At 48.3% G+C, this 20,537-nt stretch overlaps 1 protein-coding gene across 2 annotated transcripts in view; it reads right to left on the bottom strand.

Annotated features, from left to right (window-relative positions):
* RABL6 (RAB, member RAS oncogene family like 6) overlaps positions 1 to 20,537 on the bottom strand; it is a 22,804-nt gene continuing 2,267 nt past the window's right edge. The window contains exons 2-16 of one of the 2 annotated variants that reach the window (XM_072125515.1): positions 19,358 to 19,666; positions 15,574 to 15,708; positions 13,716 to 13,763; positions 12,195 to 12,250; positions 9,526 to 9,617; positions 7,967 to 8,107; positions 7,329 to 7,434; positions 5,929 to 6,032; positions 5,213 to 5,553; positions 4,561 to 4,711; positions 4,225 to 4,422; positions 3,937 to 4,147; positions 3,405 to 3,573; positions 3,268 to 3,323; positions 1 to 2,292 (exon numbers count right to left, since the gene is read on the bottom strand). In XM_072125515.1, coding sequence (XP_071981616.1) covers positions 2,098 to 2,292; positions 3,268 to 3,323; positions 3,405 to 3,573; positions 3,937 to 4,147; positions 4,225 to 4,422; positions 4,561 to 4,711; positions 5,213 to 5,553; positions 5,929 to 6,032; positions 7,329 to 7,434; positions 7,967 to 8,107; positions 9,526 to 9,617; positions 12,195 to 12,250; positions 13,716 to 13,763; positions 15,574 to 15,708; positions 19,358 to 19,487 — 2,133 coding nt within the window. In that variant the 5' untranslated portion in view covers positions 19,488 to 19,666 and the 3' untranslated portion in view covers positions 1 to 2,097. Of the gene's footprint in view, positions 2,293 to 3,267; positions 3,324 to 3,404; positions 3,574 to 3,936; positions 4,148 to 4,224; positions 4,423 to 4,560; positions 4,715 to 5,212; positions 5,554 to 5,928; positions 6,033 to 7,328; positions 7,435 to 7,966; positions 8,108 to 9,525; positions 9,618 to 12,194; positions 12,251 to 13,715; positions 13,764 to 15,573; positions 15,709 to 19,357; positions 19,667 to 20,537 lie in introns of both variants that reach the window. The other variant, XM_072125513.1, reaches the window with a different exon arrangement.

The following is a 20,537-nucleotide window of genomic DNA, read 5'->3' on the forward strand; positions in this document are numbered from 1 at the left end:
CAACTTTTTACTTTCTTTTTTTAATGTGCATTTATCCCCCAAAAGATCAACAAGTAAATACAGAGAGATCTGTGCAAATAGAGGAGACGTCACACCCGAGACCCTGTCAGGAGCCGGGATGATGACAGTGGAAGAGCAGGAGCAGGGAAAAGTGACCGGTCAGAAGTCACCAAGGGTCTCAGCTCTGTAAAGGAACCGCGTCAGGGAGCAGTAAAAGGGAAACCATCAGCAGGTGTGACCATACAGACTGCAGCCAGTGTTATGTACTGTCCCTAGAGAGATGTGTAATCATACCTCACACTGCTGTGCTCTGTGCTCTCTGCAGCCAGTGTTATGTATTGTCCCTGGAGAGATGTGTAATCATACCTCACACTGCTGTGCTCTGTGCTCTCTGCAGCCAGTGTTATGTATTGTCCCTGGAGAGATGTGTAATCATCCCTCACACTGCTGTGCTCTGTGCTCTCTGCAGCCAGTGTTATGTACTGTCCCTAGAGAGATGTGTAATCTTTCCTCACACTGCTGTGCTCTGTGCTCTGCAGCCAGTGTTATGTACTGTCCCTGGAGAGATGTGTAATCAGACCTCACATTGCTGTGCTCTGTGCTCTCTGCAGCCTGTATTTGGTATTGTCCCTGGAGAGATGTGTAATCAGACCTCACACTGCTGTGCTCTGCTCTCTGCAGCCAGTGTTATGTATTGTCCCTGGAGAGATGTGTAATCAGACCTCACACTGCTGTGCCCTGTGCTCTCTGCAGCCAGTGTTATGTATTGTCCCTGGACGGACCATCACACTGCCGTGATCTGTGCTCATAACACTGGCTGCAGAGAGCACAGAGCACAGCAGTGTGAGGTCTGATTACACATCTCTCCAGGGACAATACATAACACTGGCTGCAGAGAGCACAGAGTACAGCAGTGTGAGGTCTGATTACACATCTCTCCAGGGACAGTACATAACACTGGCTGCAGAGAGCACAGCAGTGTGAGGTCTGATTATACATCTCTCCAGGGACAGTATATAACACTGACTGCAGAGAGCACAGAGCACAGCAGTGTGAGGTATGATTACACATCTCTCCAGGGACAATACATAACACTGGCTGCAGAGAGCACAGAGCACAGCAGTGTGAGGTCTGATTACACATCTCTACAGGGACAATACATAACACTGGCTGCAGAGAGCACAGAGCACAGCAGTGTGAGGTCTGATTACACATCTCTCCAGGGACAATACATAACACTGGCTGCAGTCTATAGGGTCACAGCTGCTGACAGGTTCCTCTTAAACTTGAATCCAGGACAGGGGAATGGGGGCATTGGAATGGTTTTTCTTTATGCCGTTCTGGTTTGGACCTTAAATAAAAACTTGGTCACTGATGTTAGAGAGTTCCTCAACACTTCAAACACAGCAGGAGGGAAGTGAGGAGACATCGACAAAGAAAATACTCAACAACCGCACTACAAACACCACAAAGAAAATGGAAACTTCTCACCATTAAAACCAATAATTCTCTGCCTCCCCCTTGACTGTTTGCTTCAACTGGGGAGTCCCTGGATATATTGGTGTTGGGGTGCTGGGGTGAACCTTTCTATAAAAACAATCCACAAAATGCATGAACGAATAAAAAGGAGGGCAAATAACTGAGGATGTCCCGGGGCATGAGGCGGCACGAATACTACAGGTCTAATAGACAGACGCATGCTGGGCCACTAGTGAGGAGGCCACACTGATCCCTGGACGTGAGCCACCACGCAGCCCGTGCCCCAGTGCTGAGTGGCCACTAGCTTTTTGGTTTGTACATGGAGGTCAGAGGTGACCGGAATGAATGCAGACCGTTAAAGGGACATGTGAAGGTCTCCGAGCAGGCGAGACAAGTCAAAGTTCCCACAATGTTCCTCCTAACCCAAGCACTTTCTGTAGTGTTCCTCTCTTCTGCAAAGTTCTGGGTGAAGAGCGATGATCCAGATACATGAAGGCAGGAGACGAGGAGAAGACGGACATCTGGTTCCCCTCTCCTCCTCCTCCGAAGCACCTTGCTCTGGGTGGAGGACGTGGCGAGGGAGGCAGAGATCTCAATCCATGGATGAGCAGACACAACCTATAGCTCCTCGTACTCCCCACCTGAGCTCGGCTTGCTGGGTTCACCTCCTCCCAGGAAAGCCTCCAGATCATCAAGGTCTTTCTTTTCTTTGCTTTTCTTGGGCTTCTTCTTCTTCTCTTCTTTGCCTTCCTCTTTCTCTTTGCTTTTCTTGTGTTTACTCTTTTTCTTGGATGACTTTTCTTCTTCTGGAGCCTGTTGAAGAGTAAGAGATTATGGTATCGATCAAGCTACCTGCATGTAATCACAAGAAACACCTACGGGCTTCAGCGCCAGTTCTCCCAGTGATCTAACACTTATCCCCTAGAAGTAGTGTAAGAAGTTGCCCCTGAAACCCCAATCTTCTGCAAAGTCCAAGCTTTTAGTTACCTAGCAGCTTACAATAGAGGGGATTGTAGCGCAGAACTGGATTTCCAGACGACCGTTTGTCTCAGTATTTTACAGAAAATTCTACAGACTGAGGACAATCCATACACAACTTTCATTTCTCAATTTTTGGTTCACTTAGATGCTACCCAGTGCTGTTGTTGGCGATGCTAAGGAAGAAACTGAGTACCTGGAAGCTCAGCCAACCTCCCCCACCCCCCAAAAATAGCGCAAAGTTTCCAAGTATGATGAAACTGCTCATGACGCCACTTCATACAAGAACTAGGGGCAAAACGGGATTAAGGCTTGTGCCTTTACTAATCAGTGTCGTCAGAGACCCAGTGAAGAGAATAAGGGGCCTGAGAACGCCCCTAAAAATGGTGTGCACGCTTAACCATCGCTCTATTCACCTCCATGGTGCTTCCAGGAAGAGGATGGAGCACTGGTCAGTAATGCACCATCTGTACATTCATAGGAGACACCTGCAGACCCCCAGCAATTATTCTAAATATTAGAGCCACCATCCATTTAACATGGAGTCAAGCGCTGACCTAAGCCTCAACTTATACTGTGCTACACATTAGTTTTCCAATCTATATCTTCACCATCAGGCGGCATTCATTCGCTGTGCACAAACAGGCGCAGTGCTCAACCCGCGGACTGGTCATGTACAGCTCACATCGGCCTAAACTGGAATAACACCAAAACAGCCCGGTCCAGAATAGAGACGTCTGCCCGGTGCACAACGTCCTAGAGAACAGCGGCTCAGTGACTGGTAACATCAAGGCCGATCTGATTTCATACCTCCTTAGTCTTCTTTTTCTTCTTCTTTCTCTCCTTGGAGGCTTTGCTTTCTTTTTCTAGAAAAAAAAAAAGTTCAATGCAATGTCCATTAACCATTTACAGGACAGATGTGTATTAGCTTTGACGTCTTTAATCACCTTCTTCGCTGTCCTTGGTCACTTTCTCTTCAAACCCCAAACCGAAAAGATCAGAGTCTTGCCTCATCTTGAAGGCAGGCGCGGAGGGCTGTATTGGTTGTGTAGGGAGACTTGAGAGCGTCTCCTCGCTGGAGCTCTCCGACATGTTATTCAGCACCGGGAGACCTTCCTGTAGGACCAGAAGCTAATGTCATTACATTATTCTATGACACATTATTATGTGATATATTACAGGATTGTAGCTTCTCAGTGGAGTATTGATGTGTCCTTACACTGCTGTGCTCTTAGCTGCACCAGTCTGTCCTCTCTACTCTGAGTAATTGCTGCAGCCTGCTTCTGGTTGCATACTACAGCAGTCACTCCGAACAAAGGAGAGAGGATGTAGTGCAGAGAGTTAAGAGCACAGCAGGAGCGTTCAGCAAGCTGGGATGTGAATGCAATGGTGTAACCTGCTATTACGACAATAATGAAAGCCGTGGTAGACAGATCTTTTACATTTTAGTCCTTCCCAGTTTCTATACTTAGGAATCACCTTTGCTTTTGATACTGGGGCAGAGTCTTCACTGTCAAAGTCAGGGTCATCCATAACAAAGGAAAGCATCTGGGTGGCGATGGGTCCTTCGGGGTCACTGTCAGAGTCCTCCTCGAGTTTTGCTTTAGTTTTCTTGCCTTTGCTGGAGGGCTGACTGGATGTGTTCAGCTTTAAAGGCTGCGTTTGTGGGACTAAGGGTTGAGCTGGTTTCCTGCAATACAACTATTTAGGTCATTATTATGAAATAGGACCTGAGTAATACTATACTTTACATGCGATATGACTCACCATGAAAATAACTCTGCATCCAAGTCTTCGTCCCTGGTGATCTGCACAGGAGGAGCGTGGTCCTCATCATCACTGGACAGGGTTATGTTCTTACTGGGGATGACTGCCAGGGAGGATTTGGCAGCTAATCTGTCATCAGGATCCAAATCATCCTGGAAACCGGCAACCATGGGGTTTGTCCCTGGTCCATCTCCATCACTGCAAGCAGAGAGAAAGCAAACTCATTTACGTGAAAGGAATCCTATCCTAATCCTATGGACACGATCCACTTCCCCCTCCGTCCCCTAAACTGTGGCTATGACAAAACAACCACCTGTAAAAAAATCAAGCACCAACCTGTCACTGTCCCGTCTTTCTCTAGGAGATGCTCTTCCTACATCTTTCTGCGTTGCGCTATCCTCAAGAAAGCTGCGATCCAGACTGTCTTCAGGGACAAAGTCTTCTACACTTTGCACTCTCACAGGCGGCTCCGCATGCGATGGGGCCTCTGCTATGGCGAAAAACAAAATGGGGTCACAGGAAAAAACTAAAAATCTCTGAATGTATTGCATAGTAAAGGCTGCGGACATGATACAAGATCTAGCAGTTCAGCAAGTTACTTCTATGGTTTAAGGAGTTACCAGAAACTAATGGCCCTATCTATATCACGGGAAACAAAAGGAAAGGTGAAGGAACTTCAAGCGTTAAATGGTAATGGTAATTTCTGGCGGAAATCAGTAGGATCCATCAATAGATACCTCGTTAAGCAACGACCACAAGGGTTGGATACGTCTCTGGGTTTGTGAGAGGAACATCCAGATTGTTTCCAGTTGCAGAAGATAAGACATTCAACAAATCTCATCCACACACTATAGAGAAACCTGCTGCAAAATATGCCACAAATTCATCATTGCTCTGCAGCATGTAACCTGCATATGTGGATGTATCCTTACACTGCATCCATTATCTATAATGTATGATACTTAGGCCTCAGGTCTTGAGAACGCACCTGGTTTGGCAGCAGGGCTTTCAGGAGCAGAGGATCCAAACAGACGGGACATGAAGCTGCGTTTCTGTTGCAGTTGTTGAGACAAAGGAGGAGAAGACACGGTGGAAGGGGAAGCTCCGGAGACCTCAGAGACATCCGGGGCAGGAGGTGGCGGAGACACTGCCAGGGGAGGGGATGCAGGCACTGTAGTAGGAATCTGGAGAGGTGTGCCCGGACCCGAGCTGTCAGGAGACCCCGAGTTTATGGGGACCACAGGGGACTGAGAACCAGACGATGGGCTTTGTCCATTGGTTGCTACTGGAGAAGCCAGACTTTTATTATTCTCTAACATTTCCAGGAATCTGCAAGAACATACGGGACATAGAAGCGTAATGAGACAAACATCTTATTGGCAGATTGTGCCGATATAAGGGACGTCACAATTCACATAGAAAAAGGGAAACAAGCACAGAAGGAAAATGTCATCTGGTTAATAAGCCCGGGGTGAGTGGGAGGACGTGGTACATGTCTGGAGGTGCCAACTATGCTCAAAACACAAAGATCTGAAGGACATGGAGCAATAACTACAAGAGGATGGAAAACTGCGGCACTGGGGAGACTGGACGACTTACTGCAGGGGCTTACAAGGTGCACAAATCATCTATGGCTTACTATGAAAGAAACACAACCACTGCAAGTGCCCCAACCCCCTGTTGTCTCGCTAAGCAGAAACCTACATTTCATAATTCTGGTCCTCTGTCTCCTGCTGGACTGAGAGCTCCTCGAGGGTGGCATCGATGTCCAGCTGGTTCGTCTCCAGTTGTCGTAACAAGGTTTCTCGCTGTGGAACGCAAGGAAAAGGAAAAAGTCAGATGCCTCCAGATGCACTAACAAAAGACGGGACCTTTAACCCTATGTGACTGGGAGGCCAGGGGCCAGGCCCCAGTGTAGCAATGACTTTTAGAAGCCCCAAGGGTTAACAGTGTCAGGTTGAATGCAGAGATGAATAAGTAAGGCAGAGCGGGGATAACTTTACACTCTTAGTTACTGTTACTGGAGCAATAACAGGGACTGTAACCCCAGACACGGCTGTAACTTCAGATGCTCCATTGGTTTCAGGTGTACTAAGGGGCATTTACATAGGAAATCCCTAATACATGAGCCTAGAAGGGAAGGACAGCGCTGCCCAGACACCACCTTATCCAGTGTTCTGGTCCATCCTGAACCAATCATAAGAATTACAATAAGACCCCAAAGGACATTATCACAAGGTGTATATGGACTAGGTATACACGAGGCCCATGTCCCCCAAGTACACGCCTTCAGATGAAGCCATAATACATACACATAAGCCCCAAGCACACACGGTCTCTATGTGACCAGGCATAAAAAGTTATACATTGTTTATCAAAAACTAAAGACAAATCACATGTTGGACATTTAGTAATTATCTGTCCTGCACAACCCTATAGTAATCCACAAGAGCTGCCATCCCCGGCATCCCTCTGCTGCTATAGCAGACCTCCAGCCTTGCCACCTCTCCTGTCCCTATACACATCCCTCTGCTGCTGTAGCAGACCTCCAGCCTTGCCACCTCTCCAGTCCCTATATACTTCCCTCTGCTGCTGTAGCAGGCCTCCAGCCTTGCCACCTCTCCTGTCCCTATACACATCCCTCTGCTGCTGTAGCAGACCTCCAGCCTTGCCACCTCTGTCCCTATACACATCCCTCTGCTGCTGTAGCAGACCTCCAGCCTTGCCACCTCTCCTGTCCCTATACACATCCCTCTGCTGCTGTAGCAGCCTCCAGCCTTGCCACCTCTCCTATCCCTATATACATCCCTCTGCTGCTGTAGCAGGCCTCCAGCCTTGCCACCTCTCCTGTCCCTATACACATCCCTCTGCTGCTGCAGCAGACCTCCAGCCTTGCCACCTCTCCTGTCCCTATACACATCCCTCTGCTGCTGTAGCAGCCTCCAGCCTTGCCACCTCTCCTGTCCCTATACACATCCCTCTGCTGCTGCAGCAGGCCTCCAGCCTTGCCACCTCTCCTGCATGTCCCTCTGCATGTCATGATGGGCACAACCAAGCCAACAACTTTCAATGTAACACGGGACGAATGCGAATTTGGGTCTTACCTGTAGCTGCAGAAAAGGGATGTTAAAAAATTTGTGCAAGTATTTCAGCCCAAAGCTGTTCTTCATGGAAGACTCAGCATAGCGGATGTAGGAGGAACCAGGGCGCCTGCAAGGGGAAGCAGAGAAGAGCAACCTCGTGATACCCACCATCAGGATCAGGGGACAGGGATAAAGAGCACTATTATACAGAGTACACCCCTGGGGGGTGGAATGTAGGACCCCGGCCCATCTGATATCCTTCACTAGTTAATAAATGGAAAGACTGTTTACATCTGGAGGGCTTGTAACAATGTATCAGTCAATGTAAAAAACACAGCACAAGAAAAGAAGGCATCAACAAGCAGAATCCAGGTCCATGCTTCCTATCTGTATAGATACACTGTAACACACAGAAGGCCTATTAGCCAAATTGGTGTTTCGTTAAACTGACAGCAAGCAGAGATCTTGGTTTACAAAGAATTTACTGCTTGCAAGCTGGGTCTTGTGCTCAGCAGGAATAATCACTGAAACATCAAAGAATCATCCATGTAACATGTGGACTGGTTGGGTCAACACCCAATTTCCAGCATGAAGTTCTGAGTGAGGGATCTATGACCCATATCTCTCCCACCTACCTCTCCCTCTATGTGATCACTCACCGGTTCAGACTCTGTATAAAGTCTCGCACATCGTCCGGCAGGATGACCCTGTGCTCCCCCATATCGCGATGATTTCCCAGCACGCACACAGGGATATGGCTGGGGACCTTGGGCAGCTCTCGCATGATGTAATTAAAGGTCCTGAAAAACAAAAGAAACCAAAGTGGATTATTCATTTACAGCTAGATGAAGAGGCGCAAGTAATAAAAACAATGCAATAATGGCCAGCTAGATGCAATATGGACTCTATGTCATGTGATTCTACACAGGTGCACGGCTCGTTATATCCCTGGTCATGTGATGTCACACAGGTGCACGGCTCGTTATATCCCTGGTCATGTGATGTCACACAGGTGCGCGGCTCGTTATATCCCTGGTCATGTGATGTTACACAAGTGTACGGCTCGTTATATCCCTAGTCATGTGATGTGACACAAGTGTACGGCTCGTTATATCCCTAGTCATGTGATGTCCCACAGGTGCACGGCTCGTTATATCCCCGGTCATGTGATGTCCCACAGGTGCATGGCCCTTTATGTCCCACAGCTTTGATTACTCGGATACTATGAGCCATGCACCTGTGTGACATCACATGACCAGGGATTTATAACGAGCAATGCACCTGTGGGACACCACATGACCAGGAATATAACGAGCCGTGCACCTGTGTGACATCACATGACCAGGGATATATAACGAGCAATACACCTGTGGGACACCACATGACCAGGAATATAACGAGCAATACACCTGTGGGACACCACAAAATATATTATGATACTTTTCATAGTACAAACAATATATGCAAAAACGGGACAGCCCCTTTAAAGAGAACCAGTCAGGCAAAATAACCCCCCTAAACTAAATATATTTTCATACACTGCCATTAGAGAGCATTGCCTCTAGCCCTTCATTGTCCCTCTACATGCCTGTAAACCTAAGCAATGAGGTCCTAAAGCTGTATGCAAATGACCTGTGAGATGTCCAATGAAGCATTAGCATATTCAAGCTGTCCACTCTATTCATGAGTGGGAGGCACAGCCACACCCCCAGTGCATGACTGACAGCCTGTATAATGATGTGCTTCCTGGTGCTGGTGGCCACGCCCCCTGCAGCCTGTGTGTGTGTATAGGAGAGATACAGCAGCTCCAGGCAGCCATGTTACAGCAGAACATGTCAGATTCATGTGTAGCTGATGTCTGTGTCTCTCACCTGTATATTAGGAGGATGCAGCATGTCAGCAGATGCAGCACACACACTAGTCATGCTTTACTATACATTACACACAGACATGAGCAGGGGGAGGAGAGGGGAGGGGGAACAGGGGTGATATCACTGCCTCTGACCATGTGACCAGCCTCATTTACATGATAAAAAAATAGAAGATTTTACAATGAATAATGTATGAAATAACTAGATAAAGGCTGGGATGGGATCCTTGTGAGCTGCTCCAACAGGTAGTGGTGACAGGACAAGTGACACAGACCTGATGACAAATGTCCTTTAAATGTGCAATGACTGTACAGTGCAGATCCATGGTGTGTGACCCCAGTACTTACCACTGCTTGGTGATATCAAACATCATAATGACTCCATTGCAGTTCTTGTAGACATCCAGAAACTCTGCATCCAGGGCCAAATCAGCGTCAGCCTAGAAAACACAAGTGGATGGATACAGGTGATGAGTCTGTGAGGTGCCGCTAATGCTCCATTCACAAGCAAAGCAACAACCACTGACCTGTGCTGTGGTCTATGTGCACCCAGCAGTGCAATTTTGACGTGTACAAAATTAATTGAAATCACAACATAAAGAATTATAATAAACCCCGACAAAGCTTACCACAAACTACCATTTGTTTTTTTGCACTGTAAACCAAACATACCTTGAGAATGCTGTAGCTACATTGATGCAGAAACATATCTTGTTTCATCCCTGCACTGAGGGGTTTTGCTCAATAAACAAATATAAAATTCAGAACTTTGGGAAAGCTGGGTGCATACTGGCTAGCACATTACACAGAGCTTCATGAACTGTCCAGACAGGACTAATCAACCTGAGCTGGAAGACTCATACACAGCAGCTGGGGGATGGTGCAGAGATTGATTACTTCTGCCTGTCAGGGACAACACAGTGATTACGTCATTCTCTGGAGCAGTGCATTATTAGGGTAAGAGAAGCTCCAGGACACTGCCTCATTATCGTAATTTTATAATTGTTTTTTTCAGCAAAACCACTCAATTCAGGAATTAAACAAGATATGTTTCTGCATCAGTGCAGCTACAGAATTCTCAAGGTATGTTTGCTTCATAGTGCATAAAATCAAATAGTAAATTTCCTTAAAAGAGTTTATAGATATAAGCACATTCATGCAATTTTGATTCAAAGTGTAAAAAAATGCATAAAAGTTGACTTTGATGGAAAAAATGTGCAAACAGAAAATATATAACTTCACATCTCCTAAATGTAATAGATGAACATGTGTAGAGTTCATAGATACATCAGATTAAAAAACAGATTAAAAAGCAAAGCCCATACATTTTTTAAATCAGACAACCAGGCCATATGCATTTGTCTAGATTAACGGTCTGTACCACCATCATGCAACTTTGTGACAAACACAAATTATTAAAAAAAAAAAAATGCATTGAAAACGTAAATTTTTACATAGAAGGCGGAAGTTTATACTCAAATAGGGATGTAAAAATAATAACACAAAGTGAGCAGATTTACCGTATATAGACCACAATCAACAAGAACTTACTCTCCCAAGAATACTAAAAACATAAACCAAGCAATATTTGGCTGCAATCCACAAATGTGTTCAAGCAAAACAGTGATAAAATGCAAAAATTACATAATAGTTCAAAAATGTCCCCTAAAAAATATGCACCAATCCAGAATACTTCCATAAAGAAAATGTATTTTCCACAGGGGGCGCCATACAATTTTTGCAGATATAGAATTAGACGCTCCCTTACACAATGGTAACCCAAGTAAAAAACTTTATATCCTTAAACCAAGCTAATAACAAAGGTCACTGTGCGCCATTGTGTTAGTAGCTCAATAATGGACCCTTCCGCGGTTCATAAGGGTGGGGTCACATGTGGCGGTCAAAAAAGGATGACCAAAAACGGGTTCAAAACGCCACGTGTGACACCACCCTTAGGAATGTGAGTAAGAACGCCATAACATAGGTAGAAATAATGGGGGAATGGAATAAAATAAAAACTTTATTTAGGAATCTGTGTTAAAGGGCTTGTCCTCTTTAAGCACATTATAGCAAATAATTAATAATGTCATGAAAAGTTGTTACATTTTCCAATATACTTTCTGTATCAGTTTTCTAGATCTCTGCTTGTTGTCATGCAACGGGAAGCTTCACCATTTACTTCCTGTAGATGATCCATGATCATGTGATGTCACACAGGTGCACGGCTCGTTACAACACACAGTGCAATCAAAGCTGCCTTGACGCTACCGAGCCGTGCACCTGTGTGACATCACATGATCATGGATCATCTACAGGAAGTAAATGGTGAAGCTTCCCGTTGCATGACAGCAAGCAGAGATCTTGGAAACCATGTAGAAATGATACAAAAAAAGTAATGGAAAAATTGAGAGCTGGAATGTGCTTAAAGTGGACAACCCATATAATTAAAGGGATATTCTCGTCTGGGCACTCACATTCAGTTTCATTAATCTGCCGTATATAAACATTTCTTCAATTAGATGTTATTAAAAAAAATGTTCCTGTGTGAAGATAATTTCTCATAAATGTAGCCATGTTGTCCCCTAGAAACGAGATAGCTTCCTCGGATACGGCCACCTCTGCTGGAGGAATTGCACAAAGAAATAAATTGTTTTTGTATATGAAGTGTCCGGGAGTTGCTGCAGGTCCCACAGCCGTCCTGTGGTAATGATTGCTGAATCCTAATGGTCCTGCAGGACTCTATATAGCGCATATCTGGCCACCGCTGCCAGAGTGTGACGTGGCCGTATCCGAGGAAGCCATCTCGTTTCTAAGGGACAACATGGCTACATTTATTAGAAATTATCTTCACACAGGAACATTTTTTTTTATTAACATCCAATTGAAGAAATGCTTACAAATGGCAAATGAATTTAATTAAATGTAAATGCCCTGATAGGAATACCCCTTTAACACTATAATGATGACACAATTCACAAATTCAGGAAGAAGTACACTGGGGATCTGTGATTTCTTACCTCCTGGGGCTCGTTTTCCAGTTTTAAGGAGCTTTCACCTCTCTTCTTACCTTTACCTGCAGAAAGACACAATGGATTACACAAAGTATATCAGCACGTGTGACCATGTAGACTGCAGCCAGTGTTTTGAATTTCTCCTCGGGAGATGAGTAATCATACCTCGCACTGCTGTGCTCTGTGCTCTCTGCAGCCAGTGTTATGTAATTGTCCCTGGAGAGATGTGTAATCAGACCTCACACTGCTGTGCTCTGTGCTGTCTGCAGCCAGTGTTATGTATTGTCCCTGGAGAGATGTGTAATCAGACCTCACACTGCTGTGCTCTGTGCTCTCTGCAGCCAGTGTTATGTATTGTCCCTGGAGAGATGTGTAATCAGACCTCACACTGCTGTGCTCTGTGCTCTCTGCAGCCAGTGTCATGTATTATCCCTGGAGAGATGTGTAATCATACCTCACACTGCTGTGCTCTGTGCTGTCTGCAGCCAGTGTTATGTATTGTCCCTGGAGAGATGTGTAATCAGACCTCACACTGCTGTGCTCTGTGCTCTCTGCAGCCAGTGTTATGTATTGTCCCTGGAGAGATGTGTAATCAGACCTCACACTGCTGTGCTCTGTGCTCTCTGCAGCCAGTGTCATGTATTATCCCTGGAGAGATGTGTAATCAGACCTCACACTGCTGTGCTCTGTGCTCTCTGCAGCCAGTGTTATGTACTGTCCCTGGAGAGATGTGTAATCAGACCTCACACTGCTGTGCTCTGTGCTCTGTGCAGCCAGTGTTATGTACTGTCCCTGGAGAGATGTGTAATCATACCTCACACTGCTGTGCTCTGTGCTCTCTGCAGCCAGTGTCATGTATTATCCCTGGAGAGATGTGTAATCATACCTCACACTGCTGTGCTCTGTGCTCTCTGCAGCCAGTGTTATGTATTGTCCCTGGAGAGATGTGTAATCATACCTCACACTGCTGTGCTCTGTGCTCTCTGCAGCCAGTGTTATGTATTGTCCCTGGAGAGATGTGTACTCAGACCTCACACTGCTGTGCTCTGTGCTGTCTGCAGCCAGTGTTCTGTATTGTCCCTGGAGAGATGTGTAATCAGACCTATGTGTATGTTGTTAGTAGCAGCAGGACTGTGATATATGGATTTATAATTCTGGATTGTAGGTTCTCAAAGTGCACTGGGGGTGTGTCCTAACACTGCTGTTCTATTAGCTCTCGGCTGCTTCATAGCCCCTCCGTTCTGCTCTCTCGATAAAACGTTGTACCGAGCCCCTAGTTCAGTTCTTCAGTAGGCACTGAGGGAAGAGAATGTGGAGTAGCACAGAACACAGAGCACAGCAGTGATAGGACTCACCCACTGGGGAAGATACAATCCTGGAATATAAATCTAGTTAGAGAAACAATGATGGGACACATCATCCATCAGACACATACCCCCTGCATTTCTCAGGGAGAGGGTCCTTTGTAGCCTATGCAATTGTCACAATAGCTCTAAGGGTTAATATAAGCCGCCACATGTAACTCACCCTTATCCACCACATCCCAAACTTCCACCTTCACTATGTCATCAGTGGCTGCAGAAAGAAACATAAGTTATACCGTAACCTAATAACAATCACAAATATACAACCGACACACAATATAATACACACCGGGGCATCCACAATAACATGTTATCACCCAGATACAGCACTGCACCATGGGAAATACTCCCCCCCCCCAACAGGGGGCAGTATTATAGTAGTTATATTCCTGTACATAGGGGGCAGTATTATAGTAGTTATATTCTTGTACATAGGGGGCAGTATTATAGTAGTTATATTCTTGTACATAGGGGGCGGTATTATAGTAGTTATATTCTTGTACATAGGGGGCGGTATTATAGTAGTTATATTCTTGTACATAGGGGGCGGTATTATAGTAGTTATATTCCTGTACATAGGGGGCGGTATTATAGTAGTTATATTCTTGTACATAGGGGGCAGTATTATAGTAGTTATATTCTTGTACATAGGGGGCAGTATTATAGTAGTTATATTCTTGTACATAGGGGGCAGTATTATAGTAGTTATATTCTTGTACATAAGAGGCAGTATTATAGTAGTTATATTCTTGTACATAGGGGGCAGTATTATAGTAGTCATATTCCTGTACATAGGGGGCAGTATTATAGTAGTCATATTCTTGTACATAGGGGGCAGTATTATAGTAGTTATATTCTTGTACATAGGGGGGCAGTATTATAGCAGTTCTATTCCTGTATATAGGGGGCAGTATTATAGTAGTTATATTCTTGTACATAGGGGGCAGTATTATAGTAGTTATATTCTTGTACATAGGGGGGCAGTATTATAGCAGTTCTATTCCTGTATATAGGGGGCAGTATTATAGCAGTTATATTCTTGTACATAGGGGGGCAGTATTATAGCAGTTCTATTCCTGTACATAGGGGGCAGTATTATAGTAGTTATATTCTTGTACATAGGGGGGCAGTATTATAGCAGTTCTATTCCTGTATATAGGGGGGCAGTATTATAGCAGTTCTATTCCTGTATATAGGGGGCAGTATTATAGCAGTTATATTCCTGTACATAGGGGCAGTATTATAGTAGTTATATTCCTGTACATAGTGGGCAGTATTATAGTAGTTATATTCTTGTACATAGGGGGCAGTATTATAGTAGTTATATTCTTGTACATAGGGGGCAGTATTATAGTAGTTATATTCTTGTACATAGGGGGCAGTATTATAGTAGTTATATTCTTGTACATAGGGGGCAGTATTATAGTAGTTATATTCTTGTACATAGGGGGCAGTATTATAGTAGTTATATTCTTGTACATAGGGGGCAGTATTATAGTAGTTATATTCTTGTACATAGGGGGCAGTATTATAGTAGTTATATTCTTGTACATAGGGGGCAGTATTATAGTAGTTATATTCTTGTACATAGGGGGCGGTATTATAGTAGTTATATTCCTGTACATAAGGGGCGGTATTATAGTAGTTATATTCCTGTACATAGGGGGCAGTATTATAGTAGTTATATTCTTGTACATAGGGGGCAGTATTATAGTAGTTATATTCTTGTACATAGGGGGCAGTATTATAGTAGTTATATTCTTGTACATAGGGGGCAGTATTATAGTAGTTATATTCTTGTACATAGGGGGCAGTATTATAGTAGTTATATTCCTGTACATAGGGGGCAGTATTATAGTAGTTATATCCCTGTACATAGGGGGCAGTATTATAGTAGTTATATCCCTGTACATAGGGGGCAGTATTATAGTAGTTATATTCCTGTATATAGGGGGCAGTATTATAGCAGTTATATTCTAGTGACTAGGAGACATAATGCAGTGTATGAGGAGACCTCTTACTCTTGTAGTTCCAGTGTATGCTGGTGACCTGGATCTCCTGAGTGGGAAGATATTCTTCCATAAACTTCTTCCCCTGCAGCCGATGCCAGAGAGTGGTCTTCCCTGTGTTTCTGTCCCCCCGGATAACAATTTTCACTAGAAAATAAAGTGCAATCAGTTTTCTTGTAGATTTCTTTGATGTCTTGACCAATCATTGTAAAAGACAAAATATTCCTTTTAGTTCCTTATGGATTTTAAAAATCTAACATTCTCTAATATTAACAGGTAAAAGAACATCTACCATCAGGAATCTGCATATAGAAGTAGATGTGCTGGTAGATTGCTCCTGCCCGAGTCCTAAACGGCATTCGTCACCTTATTAAAAATATTATCTTATTATGCTAATTACTTGCAAAGGCTACACCCCGCCCCTTGAGCCTCTGTAGTCCCGCCTCCTGGTGCTCCGGTTTGTACTTGCACAAGTCCCAGTTGTTGCAGCGGCTTCTATGAAGCTCTGGGCATGTGACCGGGCGCTAGGCGGGTGATGCTACGGCCGCAACGTAAGTGAGGACTGGCTGCCGGAGAGCCCCGGAGTGCCCCCATGACTATTCACAGGAACGTGTAAGCAAATGGCCCCCCAATAACATCCTGCTCAACTCTATGGCGGTGGCGTAGTGACACCGGGCCGGGTGTAAGGGATGGCGGTGGCGTAGTGACACCGGGCCGGGTGTAAGGGATGGCGGTGGCGTAGTGACACCGGGCCGGGTGTAAGGGATGGCGGAGGCGTAGTGACACCGGGCCGGGTGTAAGGGATGGCGGTGGCGTAGTGACACCGGGCCGGGTGTAAGGGATGGCGGTGGCGTAGTGACACCGGGCCGGGTGTAAGGGATGGCGGTGGCGTAGTGACACCGGGCCGGGTGTAAGGGATGGCGGTGGCGTAGTGACACCGGGCTGGGTGTAAGGGATGGCGGTTGTGTAGGGACACCAGGCTGGGTGTAAGGGATGGCGGTAGTGTAGGGACACCAGGCTGGGTGTAAGGGATGGCGGTAGTGTAGGGACACCAGGCTGGGTGTAAGGGATGGCGGTAGATCTAGTACAGTCACTCCGTATCCTCGTGTCTTTCAGTATTTATTCTGGGTGTATCCGGCAGCGCACGTCATTCCTTTCATGCTAGAATACGCGAGGGTCAGAGATTTCCTCTCTTAATCTCGCTCTCTGTACACTTTCTATATTTGCTCTCATGGGCGAGGATCATTTGGTGCATATCAGATGAGGCTTCCCCATCCCAATTCTCTGCACTGCTGCCACACATTACAATGAATTCTTATACTAAATTTCCTCACAATTCTGTTCAGCATTTTTCTCAATACCCCAGAAAGTTAGCAGAGCCCGGTAACTCCCTGCCCTTGTTGCAGTCTATTTGCCGCCTGATCCCTTTTGAGCCTCTTTTCCTATGAACAGACCTCTGTGCGGTGACTGGAATTACAGAAGACGTGCAGTCACATGTAGATCATGGGAACGTCCCTGACGATTAGTGCCGCCTGTTCGCTCCACATTCCTATCTGCAGCAGTGGTTTGTTATAGACATTATGTCTGTGCATGGCAGCTCTGGAGCTTGCAGGGGAATGAGAACATTTATGCAGAGGAGGGGACACGCATGCAGAGCAAGAAGGCGCGGGGAGGGGACACGCATGCAGAGCAAGAAGGCGCGGGGAGGGGACACGCATGCAGAGCAAGAAGGCGCGGGGAGGGGACACGCATGCAGAGCAAGAAGGCGCGGGGAGGGGACACGCATGCAGAGCAAGAAGGCGCGGGGAGGGGACACGCATGCAGAGCAGGAAGGCGCGGGGAGGGGACACGCATGCAGAGCAGGAAGGCGCGGGGAGGGGACACGCATGCAGAGCAGGAAGGCGCGGGGAGGGGACACGCATGCAGAGCAGGAAGGCGCGGGGAGGGGACACGCATGCAGAGCAGGAGGCGCGGGGAGGGGACACGCATGCAGAGCAGGAGGCGCGGGGAGGGGACACGCAAGCAGAGCAGGAGGCGCGGGGAGGGGACACGCAAGCAGAGCAGGAGGCGCGGGGAGGGGACACGCAAGCAGAGCAGGAGGCGCGGGGAGGGGACACGCAAGCAGAGCAGGAGGCGCGGGGAGGGGACACGCAAGCAGAGCAGGAGGCGCGGGGAGGGGACACGCAAGCAGAGCAGGAGGCGCGGGGAGGGGACACGCAAGCAGAGCAGGAGGCGCGGGGAGGGGACACGCAAGCAGAGCAGGAGGCGCGGGGAGGGGACACGCAAGCAGAGCAGGAGGCGCGGGGAGGGGACACGCAAGCAGAGCAGGAGGCGCGGGGAGGGGACACGCAAGCAGAGCAGGAGGCGCGGGGAGGGGACACGCAAGCAGAGCAGGAGGCGCGGGGAGGGGACACGCAAGCAGAGCAGGAGGCGCGGGGAGGGGACACGCAAGCAGAGCAGGAGGCGCGGGGAGGGGACACGCAAGCAGAGCAGGAGGCGCGGGGAGGGGACACGCAAGCAGAGCAGGAGGCGCGGGGAGGGGACACGCAAGCAGAGCAGGAGGCGCGGGGAGGGGACACGCAAGCAGAGCAGGAGGCGCGGGGAGGGGACACGCAAGCAGAGCAGGAGGCGCGGGGAGGGGACACGCAAGCAGAGCAGGAGGCGCGGGGAGGGGACACGCAAGCAGAGCAGGAGGCGCGGGGAGGGGACACGCAAGCAGAGCAGGAGGCGCGGGGAGGGGACACGCAAGCAGAGCAGGAGGCGCGGGGAGGGGACACGCAAGCAGAGCAGGAGGCGCGGGGAGGGGACACGCAAGCAGAGCAGGAGGCGCGGGGAGGGGACACGCAAGCAGAGCAGGAGGCGCGGGGAGGGGACACGCAAGCAGAGCAGGAGGCGCGGGGAGGGGACACGCAAGCAGAGCAGGAGGCGCGGGGAGGGGACACGCAAGCAGAGCAGGAGGCGCGGGGAGGGGACACGCAAGCAGAGCAGGAGGCGCGGGGAGGGGACACGCAAGCAGAGCAGGAGGCGCGGGGAGGGGACACGCAAGCAGAGCAGGAGGCGCGGGGAGGGGACACGCAAGCAGAGCAGGAGGCGCGGGGAGGGGACACGCAAGCAGAGCAGGAGGCGCGGGGAGGGGACACGCAAGCAGAGCAGGAGGCGCGGGGAGGGGACACGCAAGCAGAGCAGGAGGCGCGGGGAGGGGACACGCATGCAGAGCAGGAGGCGCTGGGAGGAGACATGCAAGCAGAGCAGGAGGTGCGGGGAGGGGACATGCAAGCAGAGCAGGAGGTGCGGGGAGGGGACATGCAAGCAGAGCAGGAGGTGCGGGGAGGGGACATGCAAGCAGAGCAGGAGGTGCGGGGAGGGGACATGCAAGCAGAGCAGGAGGTGCGGGGAGGGGACATGCATGCAGAGCAGAAGGCGCGGGGAGGGGACATGCATGCAGAGCAGAAGGCGCGGGGAGGGGACATGCATGCAGAGCAGAAGGTGCGGGGAGGGGACATGCATGCAGAGCAGGAGGTGCGGGGAGGGGACATGCAAGCAGAGCAGGAGGTGCGGGGAGGGGACATGCATGCAGAGCAGAAGGCGCGGGGAGGGGACATGCATGCAGAGCAGAAGGTGCGGGAGGGGACATGCAAGCAGAGCAGGAGGTGCGGGGAGGGGACATGCACGTAGTGCGGGGAGGCGCGGGGACATGGGGGTGATGAATATGAATGTATTTTTTGGGAGGGTGCTTTGAGTACACATATGTTGAGCCTGTATTTGGAGGAGACACCATGGAGACCCCATTACTTACTATTATACTGCACTCCCTTGGCGAACCTCCTCTGCAGCGCCTGGTTCATGGACTGCAGTCCGGCTGGAATATTCTTATCTCGCAGCGCCGTCACATCCGATCCCACCAGCTTCTTCAGAGCCGAAAACATCTTGGACTCGGTCAGGGCCAATCGATACAGAAACGTTCAGTATAAAAACACCTCAATAAATAAGTGCATAAAGCAGCGACGGGGCATCACCAGCTGCGGGGCGCCATGTCACCAGCGCTCAGCACAGAGGAGACCGGCGCAGGAGCTGACAGTCTGTGCTGACACCCGGCTCAGCGCTCCTGCAAGAGAGGAACAGGCTCAGACACATCAACTATACCGACAGCTACTGACAGGGCCGGCACCCAGCTTTCCCAGGCGCCTCATCAGGATCCATCCCCAGCTCCTATAATATAATCTAATATATATCACAGAACTAGGCAACTTTGCCGCTCAGGAGTCTTGGCGAGTGATGTCTGAGGGTTCACGTATGTGATGAATATTTGAGGTAACTGAGGAGAAAGGGGGTGACACGGGTTATGGTCATGTTACCCAGAGCAACGAATCACAGCTTGCGTTTTAATCTTTCAGAGCAGTCCTGGAAATGAAAGCAGAGCTGCGATTGGCTGCTATGGATGTTATAGAAAAGAGGGGAAGCCAGCAAAATAATGGAAGTTGTGGTTGTTGTCAACAGACCACTATATAAAGGACATGCATGATGTATGAGGACATGTATGTAGCGGGGGGGGGGGGGGGTGTATGATGTACGAGGACATGTATGTAGCGGGGGGGGGGGGGGGTGCATGATGTACGAGGACATGTATGTAGCGGGGGGGGGGGGTGCATGATGTACGAGGACATGTATGTAGCAGGGGGGGTGTATGATGTACGAGGACATGTATGTAGCAGGGGGGGGTGTATGATGTACGAGGACATGTATGTAGCAGGGGGGGGTGTATGATGTACGAGGACATGTATGTAGCAGGGGGGGGTGTATGATGTACGAGGACATGTATGTAGCAGGGGGGGGGTGTATGATGTACGAGGACATGTATGTAGCAGGGGGGGGGGGTGTATGATGTACGAGGACATGTATGTAGCAGGGGGGGGGGTGTATGATGTACGAGGACATGTATGTAGTGGGGGGGGGGGTGTATGATGTACGAGGACATG

The sequence above is a fragment of the Engystomops pustulosus genome, chromosome 9 (assembly GCF_040894005.1).
Source record: "Engystomops pustulosus chromosome 9, aEngPut4.maternal, whole genome shotgun sequence".
NCBI classification, from domain to species: domain Eukaryota; kingdom Metazoa; phylum Chordata; class Amphibia; order Anura; family Leptodactylidae; genus Engystomops; species Engystomops pustulosus.